The sequence below is a fragment of the Archocentrus centrarchus genome, unplaced genomic scaffold (assembly GCF_007364275.1).
Source record: "Archocentrus centrarchus isolate MPI-CPG fArcCen1 unplaced genomic scaffold, fArcCen1 scaffold_80_ctg1, whole genome shotgun sequence".
NCBI classification, from domain to species: Eukaryota; Metazoa; Chordata; class Actinopteri; order Cichliformes; family Cichlidae; genus Archocentrus; species Archocentrus centrarchus.
The window spans coordinates 323,691-339,602 of NW_022060291.1; the positions used below are offsets into that span (position 1 = coordinate 323,691).

General features: G+C 43.2%; 1 protein-coding gene across 1 annotated transcript in view; it reads left to right on the forward strand.

Annotated features, from left to right (window-relative positions):
• rbpjl (recombination signal binding protein for immunoglobulin kappa J region-like) overlaps positions 1-15,370 on the forward strand; it is a 19,435-nt gene extending 4,065 nt beyond the window's left edge. Inside the window, exons 2-11 of the mRNA XM_030725840.1 lie at positions 1,062-1,193; positions 1,976-2,046; positions 2,461-2,576; positions 3,826-4,000; positions 4,745-4,882; positions 6,603-6,715; positions 10,313-10,453; positions 10,592-10,747; positions 12,936-13,039; positions 14,544-15,370. Of these exons, the coding sequence (XP_030581700.1) occupies positions 1,062-1,193; positions 1,976-2,046; positions 2,461-2,576; positions 3,826-4,000; positions 4,745-4,882; positions 6,603-6,715; positions 10,313-10,453; positions 10,592-10,747; positions 12,936-13,039; positions 14,544-14,844 (1,447 nt within the window). The 3' untranslated portion in view covers positions 14,845-15,370. The remainder of the gene's footprint in view (positions 1-1,061; positions 1,194-1,975; positions 2,047-2,460; positions 2,577-3,825; positions 4,001-4,744; positions 4,883-6,602; positions 6,716-10,312; positions 10,454-10,591; positions 10,748-12,935; positions 13,040-14,543) is intronic.
• Positions 15,371-15,912: the final 542 nt, after the last annotated feature.

Here is a 15,912-nt window from a genome sequence, read left to right on the forward strand (position 1 = left end):
TTCCTCTCCTCCTTGTCCTCCTCTCCTCCTGTCCTCCTGTCCTCCTCTCCTCCTCTCCTCCTCTCCTCCTGTCCTCCTCTCCTCCTCGCCTCCTCTCGAGTCGGCAGCCTTCATTATGAGTAGCATTCCAGACTGCGGGCCCCGGGGTCGTGACTCTGTGTCTGGCTCCTCATTACATCGCTGCAGCAGGGAGAAAGCAGCGCTAATGTGACAGCTGCTATTGTTAGGGGAGCTGCACGGGGCCACTCAGCTCCTTCTTTCAGCCTTTTGCCTGCTGTTCAGTCACATTTAAAATCTGATCACACAGAAGGAGGAATGAACAAAAACAAAAAAGTCTCAAAAATGTAAATGAGCTCACACTGAACATGTAATAATGTGTCAGTTTAAAGCTGTTATTAAAGCAGCTGCGTTGCTTTGTTGTCTTATGATAAAAATGCAGCAAAATAATTTGGTACAACAAACATACAAGGATGTTTAAAAATGGAGATTACAATAATTACTCAAAGCTTTTTACTGCATGTGGCAAAATCATGTAATTTAAATTTCCACAGTTCAAAATAGTCAGCTCTGTTTTGTATTTGCATTATAATCACTGGTTTTATATTAGCTACAATGAACACTCACTGCTGTGGAGGAAACCACCTCAAACACTGCTACCATCACTCTGTAGAAGATCACATTGTGCACTGCAGGCACCAACAACACAAACACACTCGACGGGTCCGTTTCAGTGACTGTGGGGTATGAACAGGCCTGTAGCAGGCAGCTCAGGGTCACAGCTTTAATGCAGTTTAAAGCTGAGTGCACAGCATTTCAGCCTTAATAAAATCCAACCACAGATACAAAAACTCACACACTGCACAGTTGTCATGCAGTTGTGTTAATTTGTATTGGGCTGTAAGCATGTTCAGTTCTGCTGTAACGTTGGACAGTTTAGGACTGACTCACCATCTCATCCAGCCTCAAGTGGCCGTTATGGGAACTGCAGTTTCAGATCCTTTCACAAATACAGTACATGTTGTGTTTTTTTGTGACTGACATCATTGTCATCCAATCAGCAGACGGGACTCAGGGTTTCAAGGCTGTCAGTTACTGGGAACATCAGGAGAAGCGGGAGGCGAAGCCCACGCAGACCAGAGTGTCACCATCCTGCACGCCAAGGTCGCTCAGAAGTCCTACGGCAACGAGAAAAGGTTCATAATGAGAAAAAGAAAGAAACTATTTCAGACAAATAAACATGCAGCAGAAAATTTGTTTCATTAAACTCAACACAGAATCTTTTTCTACCACTGGAGACGGCTGACTGTTTCAGGCTTTAGAGGATCTGAGGGAGAGGCTCATACCTGCTGCTAGTCAATCATTTCTCAGTTTATTTACACTTTTGAAGGTTTTCATTTGCAGCCAGTTTGATGAGGGCTGCATGTTAGAGGTAATACACACAATCATAGCTCTGCTATTATTTATTTTTAATAGGAAATTTAATATACAGCAAATATGTTGTCATATTCCACCCTGTAATATGCTTTGTAAGATTAATAGAAGCACATATATTCAAACCAAGAAGTGAATCATTTTATCTGCTCATTTGTTGCGGTGTATTTGTTGCAGTGTGTTTCCCACGCTGTCGTACTCAGGCTGTGAACTGGCTGCATGTTAACCTGCTTAATTATTGGCCAAGCAGAGTTTGTCTAATGACTGCTGAGAGCTGGATGCAGGACAAGCATCTTTGACTAAATGAAAGCATCATCTGCATTTAAGAGATAATAAACATGAAGAAAATCTTAAACATGAAGAAAATCTTAAACATGAAGAAAACCTTAAACATGAAGAAAACCTTAAACATGAAGAAAACCTTAAACATGAAGAAAACCTTAAACATGAAGAAAACCTTAAACATGAAGAAAACCTTAAGCACGTGATTTGGGTTTAATGGTATGAGGCGGTAAAGTCTGCTGTGCTTCTGTATTACCTGCAGGTTCTTCTGCCCTCCTCCCTGTGTTTACATCAGTGGCCTTGGATGGAAAGTCATGCAGGACCATCTGAAAGGTAAATAAAGATGATTATAGTCAACTTTAACCTCCTGAGACCCGAGCTGCTGTTTGTGATAAGATGGACCTGATATGTATATAAACTAAGCTTCCTCTTTGAACAGGAAGTTGTATTTTGTTACATGGTTGTTACATACTTTTGTGAGAAAAAAAATGTCCTCAGATGTGGACACTGGGATTATTTTATAGCATAACACAACAAAAACAACATGACTTAACAAAGTATAAAATAGTTTTGAGCACAATGAAGTATAAGGTGAAGCAAAGCCAAAATGTACTGCCCCAGTATGTGGACGCAGGGTCCCAGGAGGATAAATAAATCGGAGTCCAGTTTGTAACGCTTTACCTTCTTCTTTGTGGGCTTCCATCCATCTGTTGTGTTGTTTTCTTTCTCCTTGTCTTCCCCCTGCAGCGGCCGGTTGTGGAGACTCCGTGTCTCGCCTGTGTGGTTACATGTGTCTGGACAGCTCCAGCCAGTCTCAGGCAGACACATTCAAACTGGTCTTTGATGAACAGCCGAACTCCAGGGTGAGAGATGTGACGCCATCAGCCAACCTTTGTGCTGTCTGTTGTTGTCCGTCCTTTTCTGACAGACACCAATTTTCTGAAATTTACGCCGACCTTCGTCCCGCCTTAACGAGCCTCTGAAGTCAGCTGCAGGTGTTCACTGACGGGTGCTGATGGGATCCATCCCCGTCTTTGACTTCAGAGACTTACAGAGTTGATTATTTTCACACATTACTGATCAGGGATGTTACCATAATCCTGATGTTTAATATCAACATCATGTTAATAATACACATGCAAAGGTTTAAAGAATTATGCAAAGTTATAGATGAATTTGACCAAAATCATTGCTCTTACTTTTCAAACCTTAAATATCACAATATTATTTTATGTGATTTCTAACATTTGGATTCCTGGAAGTGAAATTTGATAACATGAGGCTCTAAAAGAATATTAGAAGAATCTGAGTGTGCATTTTAAATAATGGTGGAATCTGCCTGCTGGCTTTATGTCGGCTTCCTGCCTCGCTCTCTTCTCAGGCTGTTGTTACCTTCACTTTGTGTTTAGGGTTCGATCCTCATTCTTCCTCCACAGAGTCTCTGTGTGAGTCCTCCTGTTGTGTTGTTGTAGTTGTGTTCAGGTTGTTGCCTCAGCTGCTTGTTGAATGAAGTTTTGCTTCCTTCACACACAAACACGTCCTTCAGCTGTGTCCTCTCCTTATCTTAATCCTCTGTGTGTGCGTGTGTGTGTGTGTGTGTGTGTGTGTGTGTGTGTCTGAGCTCTTATACACATTTATAACAGGTCGTTGTTTCTCTGGTGAGGCCGAGCTGTTCTCTGTTTTGGGTTTTTTTGGTGAAACTGCAGCAATATTAAAGGGAAAGTCCACAAATTTATAAAGGAAGCAGGAGAATATCTCTGCTTGTCCTGCATCACTCTTCACCCACAGTGAGAAGCATCAGGAGGAGCTGCAGATCTGACTCTGGTTCTGAGCCGATGTCGAGTGAACGATGACGTTTGTGTGAACAGCAGCTCCGTGAACCTTTTATTTCTGTTGACTCAACAAACAGTCGTGTCTGGAGGAGAGCGGCGCTGCTGTAAACACGTCGCCGGCCTTTCGCTTATTTGCTCACAGAGAGACACAGACATCCTCCCTCTGTGTTACTGTTCAGCGCTGCAGCCCAGCTTTAAACACAAAGCAGAACAAAAGTAACCAGATCCAGTTTCGTTCAATGAAACATTCCTGAAGACGCTCCATCTTCTGCATCTGCAGATGTTCGCCTGCGCCAAGTCGCTGTTCATCTCCGATCAGGACAAGAGGAAGCATTTCTGCCTGCTGCTCCGCCTCTTCCTGGGAAACAGACAGGAAGTGGGTTCCTTCCAGAGCCGCATGATCAAAGTCATCTCCAAACCCTCGCAGAAGAGGCAGTCCATGAAGAATGCTGACTGTGAGTTTTATTCTACTTTACAATCCAACAAATCAGTGTTTCAAATGTGTCTTTCAACTCAGCATAAACTGACATCATCTTTGATATTTAACTTCATTCTAATCATCATGAAACTCTAACAGCCAGGAGAGAAGCTGTGATGGTGCCCATGGATGAACCTGAGTTGGGGGTTAAACTTAAACTCTCAGTAAATTACTGAGAGTTTTGTTGGCTGTTGTTTATCTCTGCAGTGTTTATGTGACGTAGTTCTGCCTATAAAGAAGAATCAGCAGTGAGAAACCACATGTGTGTGTTTGTGTCTACAGGTCCCACTTTAGGTGGACTGCACTGTGTTTTTGTCCCTCGTCCCACACACTGAAACATTTCCTGTATTTGTACCAGCGTTAGTCTGAAAAACGTGAACACAGGAAACATGCAGCTGCACAGGAGATGTTTGGACCCAAACTTTCTCAGAAGGCAGAAAAGCAGCTGAAATCATATTTAAGAGTAAACAGGTGAAACAAAGGAGTGCAGTTTCTGCTCCATGAGACAGAACAATGTTTAGTTTCTATTTATGCTAAATGCATTTACTTACTGAGAGAGTGAAAATTAAAATACAGGATATCATTTTCATCACGACTGTCATCAAACCTGCAGCATGGTGTGTTTTTCTTTCTCTCAGCAACAGCAGCATGATCCACACTGTCACCCTCGACACACACACACACACACAGTTCATCTTTGCTTCTGTTTGTGTGTCTTCAGTGTGTATCTCATCGTGCTCCAGGGTGGCTTTGTTTAACCGTCTGCGCTCTCAGACCGTCAGCACTCGTTACCTCTCAGTGGACAGAGGAGCTTTCATCGCCAGCGCCAGACAGTGGACGGCCTTTACCATCACCATGGGTACGTGTGATGGTGACACACACACACACACACACACACACACACACACACACACACACACACACACACACACAGACACACACACACACACACACACACACACACACACACACACACACACACACACACACACACACACACACACCTTGTATAAAGGATGTTGCCAGTTTGTGATTAAATGGTTTGACTTTAGGTGAGAAGCAGAGTTAAACATGTAGAGTGCAGACATCCCATAATTACCCACAGACTGTGAATGTAATATGAAGGATGGATGTAGCCACTGTGAGGTCACCACTGGTTTGCAATTTTATTGATTTCCTGGATCCGGTGGGCATATTTAGATGATGGGGAGGAGCACATGAGGAATGAGCTGATGTGAGGAAGCTGGAAGTCTTTGGAATTCCCAGATTATCCCAGGTGAGAATTCAAAGCCCGATAAAAGGTGAAAGAAGCAGCAGAATGAAAACTGAGCGAGGCAGCGGTGAGGTCGACAGGTGCACATCTTTGTTCTTCAGTCACCTTTTTATTACCTAAATATGATCAGAAGAAGAAAAAGGTGAAGCTCTGCTGTGAACGTGGTTCTTCTCAAAAATCAGTTCTCAGCTTCTTTTTGAAGTTCAGAAGGTTTTTGTGAGTTTACTGAAGAAATCTGTGTTTGCTGTCACACTCAGTAAAATGACTGCACTGAATGAAAAAGGATGAGACTAATTATATCAAACCTGCCAGGCCTTTACTGCATTATACTTCAAATCTGTCATCAATGCATGCAGAAACGGTGCAAAGTGGGGTATAAAAATTCACCGGGTGGGACGTATCTGATGGTCCCCAAACAAAACCGACACTTAGTCCTGGTGCTGCCTCCTCCCTGTGGTACCCATCCAGCATCCTCACCTAAACCCACACAGAGGAGTAAGAGCATGTAAATGGACTAGTTCTTATATAGCGCTTTTCTACTCAGTCAGAGCACTCAAAGCGCTTATACAACACATTTTTTACATTTACCCATGCACACCCATTCATACAAGCACTTCCATGTTTACTAAGCTAAGTGCTTTTAATTATATAACATCCACACACATTCACACTCCGACGGAACGGTCGGAGAGCAACTTGGGGTTAAGTATCTTGCCCAAGGATACATTGGCATGTAGCCTGGAGTAGCCAGGAATCGAACCCCTGACCTTCCGATCAGTAGGTGACCTGCTCTACCTACTGAGCTACAGCCACCCCATGTGATGTGGAGAGGTTCCTCTGCTGTGAGAACTCAGATACAGCTGCAGATTGTGCTGCAGTTTTTAACAGGCTCTGACTCATGGATGAGCGGGGGCCATTGCTGCTGTCAGGCTCAGACCTGCGGTCAGCAGACGTCTCTTCTCGCTGTGCAGCCGCCCTCCATAAATACAGTCACTGTGTGAGTCCTCCTCACTCACCTCTGGAAGAACAAATTTAAGGATCTCTGAGCTTATTTATTTAACACAGTGCCCTGTGTGCACAGACCTCCCACCACACACACACACACACACACCCACATACTCTGTTTGTCTTCATCTTTCTGTTCATAGGATGAGATTTAAATAAACTGAAAATGACTTTGAGTGTGCACATTCATATTCACACTGTGTGTGTGTGTGTGTGTGTGTGTGTGTGTGTGTGTGTGTGTGTGTGTGTGTGTGTGTGTGTGTGTGTGTGTGTGTGTGTGTGTGTGTGTGTGTGTGTGCAGTGGAGCACCAGTGTGCTGACCAAGGGAGCTTTGTGCTGAGCGAAGGCTTCATCTGTTACGGCTGTGTGGTCCAGTTAGTGTGCACGGAGTCCGGAGTGGCTCTGCCACCCATGGTAACACACACACACACACACCAAATGTTAATAGGAAGGTAGTATTGTACACCATGTGTGCAGTCACTCATCCTCACATCAGCACTCAGCTAAAGTTTAAAACCCTCCGCTGTAGTCGGTGTAGTTCGGCACAGTTTATGTTCCTAAATCTATTTCCTAGTTTGATTAATACACATAAATGATTGACCACTGAAATAAAATGACCCTGAAGATGCAGGAGTCCTGACATGAGCTGAAATTCCCCGAGCTCATCCCAGAATATTAAAGTGGGAAAATCCTTCTAATTTACTGAGCATCTGTGTGTAAATGACTGCAAGCACACACTGCTCAAGTGTTTGTAGCCAGACAGCAGATTCCTGGAAATAAGTTGGTTTAATCGCTGTTGACTTTTCAATATCTCATTAACAAAAGAAGCTCTGTGTGACCATCTATAGGCGGGAAGGCCTGAAAAAAGTGGGTGCAGTCTGCAGTTCCTCTAATTATTTCACCATAAAATCAGTTAAGGAATAATCGCTACTCAGTGCTGTATGACTTCCAGATGTGTGTCTGTGCAGGTGTTGCATAACCTGCTAATGCCCAAGCTATCCGTCCAGTTTAGGCTGCACTTAGACAAACCTCCGTACTGGAGTCCATCACATTTTGCTGAGCAGACCTTTCTCTGCACTTCCTAAACTGCAGTCATCAGCTGCTGGTAGATGGTGAAGGTTTGCCCACACACTCCAGCTCCACGTGTTTTTGGAGTTGCTGCAGGGTTTGCTTAAAGAAAGTCAGAGTTGGCGTGACGAGCCTCTCGGCGCTGCTGGTTGTGGTCGGCGTTCGGGGACTGAAGAGGTGAAGGTGGATGTAAAGAAACGTTGAGCAGCATCAGCAGACTTACAGATGAGGACGAAGTGTTTGAAATGGTGTGGGGTACATTTAAGTGTCCTAACACTGAGGTTTGGGCTCAGTGCCTGAAAGCTAATTCACTGTGCAGCCTCCAGACTGCAGGGCCGACGGACATCTTTTAAAAGCTGAACTGCTCCGTTTCTGCTTGCTGTACATCTGTGAGGTGCTGCGTATGTTTGGGTGGGTTTTAGGGGCTCGTGTTACTTTAAGGTGTGTTAGACACTTTGCCTTATTTATAAAGCTGCTTTATTGCCCTCAGTAATAAATGTAATATGTAATTATATAAGACCACAGTACACACTAAGAAATAGAGGGACGAGAATGGACCTAAAAAGGTACGAAGGCTTTGTCGCTCCAGCTGTACCCTAGTGGAGTACAACATTGTACCTCTAAATCTAGGAACAATTTTGTACCTTATTGTCTGTACCTTTAGAAGAACATTTCTGTACCTCTGGTGACAAATATGTGCCTTTATGTACAGGTACAATACTGTACCCATTACAAAGGTACAAATTATGTACCCAATGAGGTACAGCTGGAGCGACATGGCTAATGGTACCTTTGAGAGACAAAAACAAACCCTTAGGTTCACAAAAATATTCTTTATTTATCAAAATGTATAATTTAAAATCAGTTCATTCAGTTTAAAACAAGAAGTGAACAGAAGACAGAAGAATGTAATGTTGAAAACAAAATATATACTGAAGGCTGTTATAAAGGCTTCACTTAGGCTCGTGCAGTGACATAACATCTACTCTACTTTCACCAGACTGGGCCCGGCACTGGTCATCACCGTCTTCCACTTATTATCCACCAGTTGAATGGTTGGACAGGGTGTTGTAGCAGCATCTTTCTATATAAATTAAGAAAAAATAAAAAATAAATAAATAACCAAGCAGCAAAAGACATTGTTCCAATTAATTTATGTAAAATAATTTAAAAACCTTAGTGTTAATTTACAAGTTTAAAATATTAAGTAATACAACTTTAAATATGTTAAATGGTGATCAAAATATCAATATAGTAAAAATAATTCCTTACTCGAGTCATTTTTCTTTCCTCTTCACTTATTTGAACAAGATCTTACTACAGTTCAGATGCCTACCTTTCCCAAAGTGGTGTAGTGTTCAATCTTTTCTCTGAAGATGGATGGCAGGAGGATGAGTCCAGCCCTTAAGTCGATTCCTCAAATGCAAAAAAAGAAAAAAAAATCATACAGAGCGTAACTACAGCAGATCTACTTTCACATTTATTAGCAAGATGATTGTGACTACCTGGTAGATCTTCAGCCAGGGCATCTTTTCTTGTGTCATAGTGCTGTTTTGCCAGCACAGACTTTCCCTGTGCAAGCTTAAGTACATTTGGCAAGACACCAGCAAAGCCGTCTTGACAGATGGCAGATGTTGAAGGGTGAATTCTGTCAACCTCATCAATACACCGTAGAATACACAAACACATTGTCAATTATTATTGTTAAAGGCAGCTAGTAATTCAAATCTAACCAAAATAACAAAAGCTAGAAATGCAGCTTCTAGTTCAAGTAAATTTCGCTGAGTTTTTTTTTTTAGGATAGATGGTGTAGCTGAGCTGAAGGGAGCTTTAAAGGAGACCCCACAGCTAATACAAGCCCCAAACAAAGTAGTTAACAAAAAAGATGGAATTACTTAGCTCTTGTGATAGTACTTCACTAAAATACTAATATTCTGAAATTGCAGAGAAGTTGGGTAATGCCCTGTGCACACAACATGCTAGGTACTGTTAGCATGTTAGTCTGAAATTTTAAATGAATGGAGACTGAGTTAGACCATGAATATGAATAGGTCAGATTACTTACCACTGAATCTTCTTGCCTCGTCTTCATTCATTTTTATTCCAGCTTTAGATATTTTTTGAATAAGTTCTTCGGTGGACAGGCTGCATAAAACCGGAGAGTCCGCCATTTTACATTTCTGGCGCCTTTTTTGTCGTCTGGGAGGAAACACCCCACCCAACACTGACTTCTACTGGTACACTTTTGTACCATTTGCTCTGACCAGTGATTTTGTACCTCTGATGGTCCACAGTAAATCACCCCAAGGGTCCATCTCTGTACTTAGAGGGAACTTTCCTGATAAAAGTACCTTTTGGGTACAAAAATTTACCTTTATTTTTTTGTGTGTAAGATGTGAGAGGGTGGTGAAAATCTACTGTTTGCAAAGTGATGATTAAGCTCTTTTATTACTAGAAACCGTCCGTAAGCACAATCAAAAGTTTTTAATGTGATGTCTCCACCTGCAAGATCAGCTCCAAGCATCACTAACTCTCACTGTTTCTCACATCTTTAAATCCTACTGGGGCTGATTTCTTATTTCCCTCGATGATAAATCTCTCATAAACACGGTGCTGACATTTGGAACAAACGGGTTGCAAATACACTGAATTATGATTTTAATTGTGTTTGGACCTTTACTGTGTGGCAGCCGCATTTGTTCCAATGAGCAGCAGCAGCATCTACATGTACACACAGTATCGTTGTCACTGAAGCCACATTAGCACGTTAGCCTCAAAGAGCTGCTAGAATGAGTCTCAGTGCTGTAATGATGACCTGCCAGTTCTGTAGGTTTGTTTTTCTAATGAAACTGAGAGCAATGATTTAGTCATTATTGGCAAATGTCATTTTAATTATTGAAAGAATGAAGCTGGAGCTGAAGTTCTCCTCATTGATGCCTTCAGGTGATTCGAAAGGTCAACAAGCAGCACGCCATCTTAGATGTGGACGAGCCGGTTTCTCAGCTCCATAAATGCGCCTTTCAGTTCAGAGACAGTCCTCACGCCTACCTGTGTCTAACCAACGACGCCATCATACAGTACCAGGTACGCTTTATCCTCTTTCCCAGCTTTGGTTTTGCCCTCTACCTCTCCACCTCCCTTTGTTTATTCCTTCCTCCTTCTTCACCTTCTTCCTCTGCTCCTTCCTTTAAATGCTCTCCTCCATCTTTTCCATCCCTTCAGGCCCCGTACAGCGTGAGAGATCCCAGCAAAGTGATGCTGAATGACGGATCCTGTTGGACCATCATCGGGGTGGAAGTCGTAGAGTTCAACTTCAGTCACGGTCTGACCTGCATCACGACCCCAGTGAGCCCGTTTCCTGCTGTCACCGGGTTAGAGGTGAAGTACCGAGACAAACGCCGAGGTTCTCACGTCCTGTCGATGTTTTAAACCGATGTTTTAAACAAAATGAGCAGTGAGACAGAGGCAGAGCAGACCGCTCCTCTCAGTCAGCACGAGGCAGTCCAAATACTTCAGGAACAAAAGTTCTTCCAACATAAAAAGTCCTGTGTTAGTTCAGAAGATACAATAAACCAAGTACTGCATTACAGCTATTATTCTGACCTGATCCGAGTCTTAATAAAGTTAAAACTAATATCAAATTAGACAGCTCAAAATTTGAGTTAATAACTTGAAATTTTGAGTGCCAATCAGGAAGAAACTTTGTTACCTGGAAGCAGGTAGAGACAGCATCAGTGAGCTGCCAGTGTTGAGAAGCAGGAACAAACAGGCTCTTCAGCTTCGAATGCCTTCAATGAATAACAACGAAGATATGAATCAGTGCGTTCATGTCGACCTGCTGACAGCTGATGCCCCCCCACCTTCTGCTTCTGGGTCACCAGGACACGACGTTCCTTTCTGAGATATTAACTCAAGATTTCACGTTATGATGGTAATTTTTTTTTTTTTTACACCAATCGGAGGTCACTAAAATTAATATTGACTCGGTGTGTAACTTTGCAAAAACGATGTCGGACTCTGTAGTTTTCTCTGGGCCCCTCCCCAATCAGACCAGGAGCGACATGTTTAGCCGCATGTTCTCCTTGAATCGCTGGCTGTCTGAGTGGTGTCCAAAAAATGACGTGGGCTTCATAGATAATTGGCAAAGTTTCTGGGGGAAAACCTGGTCTTGTTAGGAGAGACGGCATCCATCCCACTTTGGATGGAGCAGCTCTCATTTCTAGAAATCTGGCCAAATTTATTAACCCTCCTAAAAACTGACTACCCATGGTTGAGACCAGGAAGCAGAGTTGCAGTCTTACACGCCTCTCTGCAGCTTCTCTCCTCCTGCCATCCCCCCAAAACCCCATCCCCATAGAGTCGGTGCTGCTCCCAGACCACCAAAAACCAAAGCTAAAATCAGCAAAAAGCTATTTAAGCATAAAAATTCAAAACAATAAATAATACAGCTTCATCAACTGCACCAAAGAATAAAACAATTAACGTGGATTGTTAAACATTAGGTCTCTCTCTTCCAAGTCCCTATTAGTAAATGATTTAATAATTGATCAACGTATTGATTTATTCTGCCTTACAGAAACCTGGTTACAGCAGGATGAATATGTTAGTTTAAATGAATCAACATTCTGACATAGAAACTGAACATTTAACAGTATTCCCTGAAACCCCTCCTGTCTGATCATTTCTTAGTAACATTTATATTTACTTTAATGGATTACACAGCAGAAGGACTAAAGTTCATTACAGTAGAAGTCTTTCTGAAAGTGCTGTAACTACGTTTAAGGATATAATCCCTCCATTATTCAGGGCTGTAGCCAGAGCATGATCGCCGCTGGGCTGAGAGTTTGCTGTTGGAGCTGTTTGTTATTACCACAGTTAGCAGGCTAACCGCTCATACTTGTACTCCTTATTGAGATTTACCTTAATGACTTCAGTGAAATAGCAGCATGCAGTTTCAGTTCAGTGATTAGACCTAAAACCAAACTGTATAGAGTGTGATTAATTTAACAACCTTAGTTATGCTGCTATAGGTCTATGCTGCTGGGGGGTTCCCATGATGCACTGTTTCTTTTCATTCACCTCTTTTCACTCTGTTTATACTCCACTCTGTATTTAATCATTAGTTATTATTAATCTCTGTCTCTCCCCTCAGCAGATGACCCCCCCTCCCTGAGCCTGGTTCTGCTGGAGGTTTCTTCCTGTTAAAAGGGAGTTTTTCCTTCCCACTGTCACCAAGTGCTGCTCATAGGGGGTCGTTTTGACTGTTGGGTTTTCTCTGTATTATTGTAGGGTCTTTACCCACAATACAAAGAGCCTTTGCTGTGATTTGGTGCTATATAAATAAGATAGAGGGGCTTTGCTAACACATCAGACCTGATGAATTGTTCTTCTCAGTGGAGGACAGCAGGTGCTCTCCAGAAACTTCCTGGGAACCTGGTTTTATGAGGAACAGTCCTGCACTTGAACCTCTCGTGTGTGTGTGTGTGTGTGTGGTGTGTGTGTGTGTGTGTGTGTGTGTGTGTGTGTGTGTGTGTGTGTGTGTGTGTGTGTGTGTGTGTTCCTGCAGGTGAATGGTGGAGGGCACGTCGCCATGCTGGAGATAAACGGAGAAAACTTCAGTCCTCATCTCAAAGTGTGGTTTGGCAGCACTGAAGCAGAGACCATGTACAAGTGAGTTAAGAGGAGGGAGCGAGAGTTTATACATGTGAAGTTTCAGAGTTGGGTTTTAATCGATTACAGGATCACAGCGGATTACAAACACTGAGTAACTTCCAAGTATGAAGAACGTGTGATTAGATCATAACTGTGGATTACAGAGGATTACATAATCTACACTCAACACAAAGATAAATGCAGAGTTTCCTAATCAACAATCTATGAACTCAACACTGTGTGTATACGCTCAGTACCATCTCAGGCTTCTTTAGCAGCCAGTGTTTCAGATCTGCAACAGTCCAGGTGTTCACAGGTCAGAGTTCACAGCGCTCACACATCTGCGACACACAGACATCACTGTGGGATGTTGATCCAGTCCTCCTGGAGGGAAGGTTAAAGGACGTGTTAGGTTATTCTAAATTAACCGTTTGTGTTTGTGCGTTTACATTTTTGTTGAGTATCATCTGTGTCCTTAAAGGAGGAAGTTTGCTGTCCAAAGTGAAGTCATCAGGTAATATAATTATTAGGTTGAAGTGCTCCTGTTACAGGCACTGAAGCAGCTTTCTGTGATTCACAGTTCAGAATAATTATTAATTTTCTGCCTTCATTCAGCTCCACGTTTCACTCTTTGTTGGTTTGTTTTGTTCCTTGTTTAGAAAAAGAAACACTCCACATATTTTAAGGCTGGAATTCTGGAAAAATAGGAAGGACACTTTTTTCCAAAACTTTGACTGGAAGTATTCTTGACAGTTATGACATCAATTTAGAAAACTCTCCTCTTTACCCGTATTCATCGGTGTTGATAGACCGAGCCAAGACTGGAGCAGAGCGCGGCATAAAGGGGCTTATGTTATAGCCGAGCATCAGCAGGAGCGCTCGGCTGGGCTCACGGGGAGCGGTCCCCTCTCTAACTGTTATGTGGGCGTCTGTGATTTACAGAAGGGCTCCGTGAACGTGACATTCAGACGTCCTCTCACAGAATCTCATGTGATGCATCCCGAAGCAAAAACCGCCCCTCTGAGGTCAGCATCACCTCAGATCCCACACCTGAAGTGCTGAGGCATCGAAAGTCAGGGTCTCAGGCTGAGAGCGGCTCGCCGCGAGACTCTGCAAACATTCCCGCAGCGGTTTGAATAACACGGTCGTCCACAATGTGCTGTTTGTACGAGGAGCTGCAGCCAGTTAGAAACGTGATCCGTCCCCACCAGGAGAGCCAGAGGTGCAATTCAGATTCAAGTAAAATACCTTATGAACGGGCGTTCACAGGGTCTGCTGTCTCACCTCATATCAGCCGCACATTTATTCAGTTTTTCATATTTTATGACCTCAAAGCAGCTTCCTGCAAATTCTTCTCACTGTACTTTTTTATTTTTGTCTCTTTCTGTAACACAACTGCACAGTTTGACTTCAGTGTGTTTATTTGGACGGGACCATATATATATATCTGTGCCAGGCATCAGGTGATAATCTGTGACATCATCACCCTTTCTTCCTGTCACGTGCTTCTTTGTCCTCTCAGGTCTCCTAAATCTCTGCTCTGCGTTGTTCCCGATGTTTCGGTCCTCAGTGACGGCTGGCGCTGTCTCCGGCGCATCGTCACCGTTCCTCTTTCTCTCGTCCGGCAGGATGGACTGATTTATCGCACCTCCTACAGTTTCACCTACACACCTGAGCTCCAGCCGCCCCCGTCCGCCCGAACGGCGGCCGGAGGAGGGAAGAGAGAAGGAGGGACGGGTGGAGAACAGGAGGATGACTTCCTGTTAGAGACCATCCATCAGGAGTTCACCAGAGCCAACTTTCACCTCTTCATGCAGAGTTAGTGCTCAAATCCTCAGGTGATGCTGGGAGGAACGTTTGTCATGTGACAGTCACATGACATCACACACACACACACACACACACACACACACACAGCTGGACTCTGTTATGAGCCATCATAACGACCTTCCTCCCATCAGCCGCTCACATTAAAATGACAGTCTTTCACTTCCTGTGAATCATTCCCGGTGTATTACTGCCTGAAACAACAGGAACTTCTGAATTATAAATCCAGTCTTCAACATCAGGGTGACTGTAGCTCAGGAGGTCTCCTACTAATCAGACAGTTGGTGGTTTGATTCCCGGCTGCTCCAGTCTGCATGCCAGCGTATCCTTGGGCAAGAGAACCACGAGTTGCTCCGATGCAGCCGTCGGCGTGTGAATGTTGGAAAGCTCTCGGCTGTAGAAGGAAGTGTTTGTGTGGATGATTCATGCTGTACCCGTCCATTTACCATTTACTCAGGTCCAGACCTTTGGACACTCATGGTGCTGTGTTCAAGACTTATAAGAATTATGGGTGGATATTACTTTGCTACTGATTTATATTATTAAGATATGTTTTGAGAGTAATTGCTTACTGCTTAAAGTGAAGTTTCATGCCAACTGTATGACGTTCACAGCAAGATAATGAATAAACTGGCAACTGTAAGTTTTGACATGAATAAAAATAAATGAATTTCATAAATTATTGCATGTGTGAGTTTAAGGAGACTCGCTTTCTATAAACATGTCTTTGGTAATAAAGGCATCAGAAATAAGAAGAGCTCAAACCTGAGCTTCCATCACATCTGAGTATTAGAATATGATCATTCAAAGAGGATTAGCTGCAGCTGACTTTAATCACTCCAAACATCTGCCTTCCAAAACCAGGTGCTGACCTGAAGCTAGACCCTGACCTTTGACCTCCTTGAAGGCAGGCAAGTAAAGAGACTTTCAGCACAGAGTGTCTAAATTCAGCAAACACACTGCGAGTTATCACTGATTTCTGCAGCCAGCAGAGAAACACTGTGTGTCCTGTGTGATGTGTTCAGGGTCTCTGTGAGAGTCGGAAAAGGAAAGGAGTGAGGTGT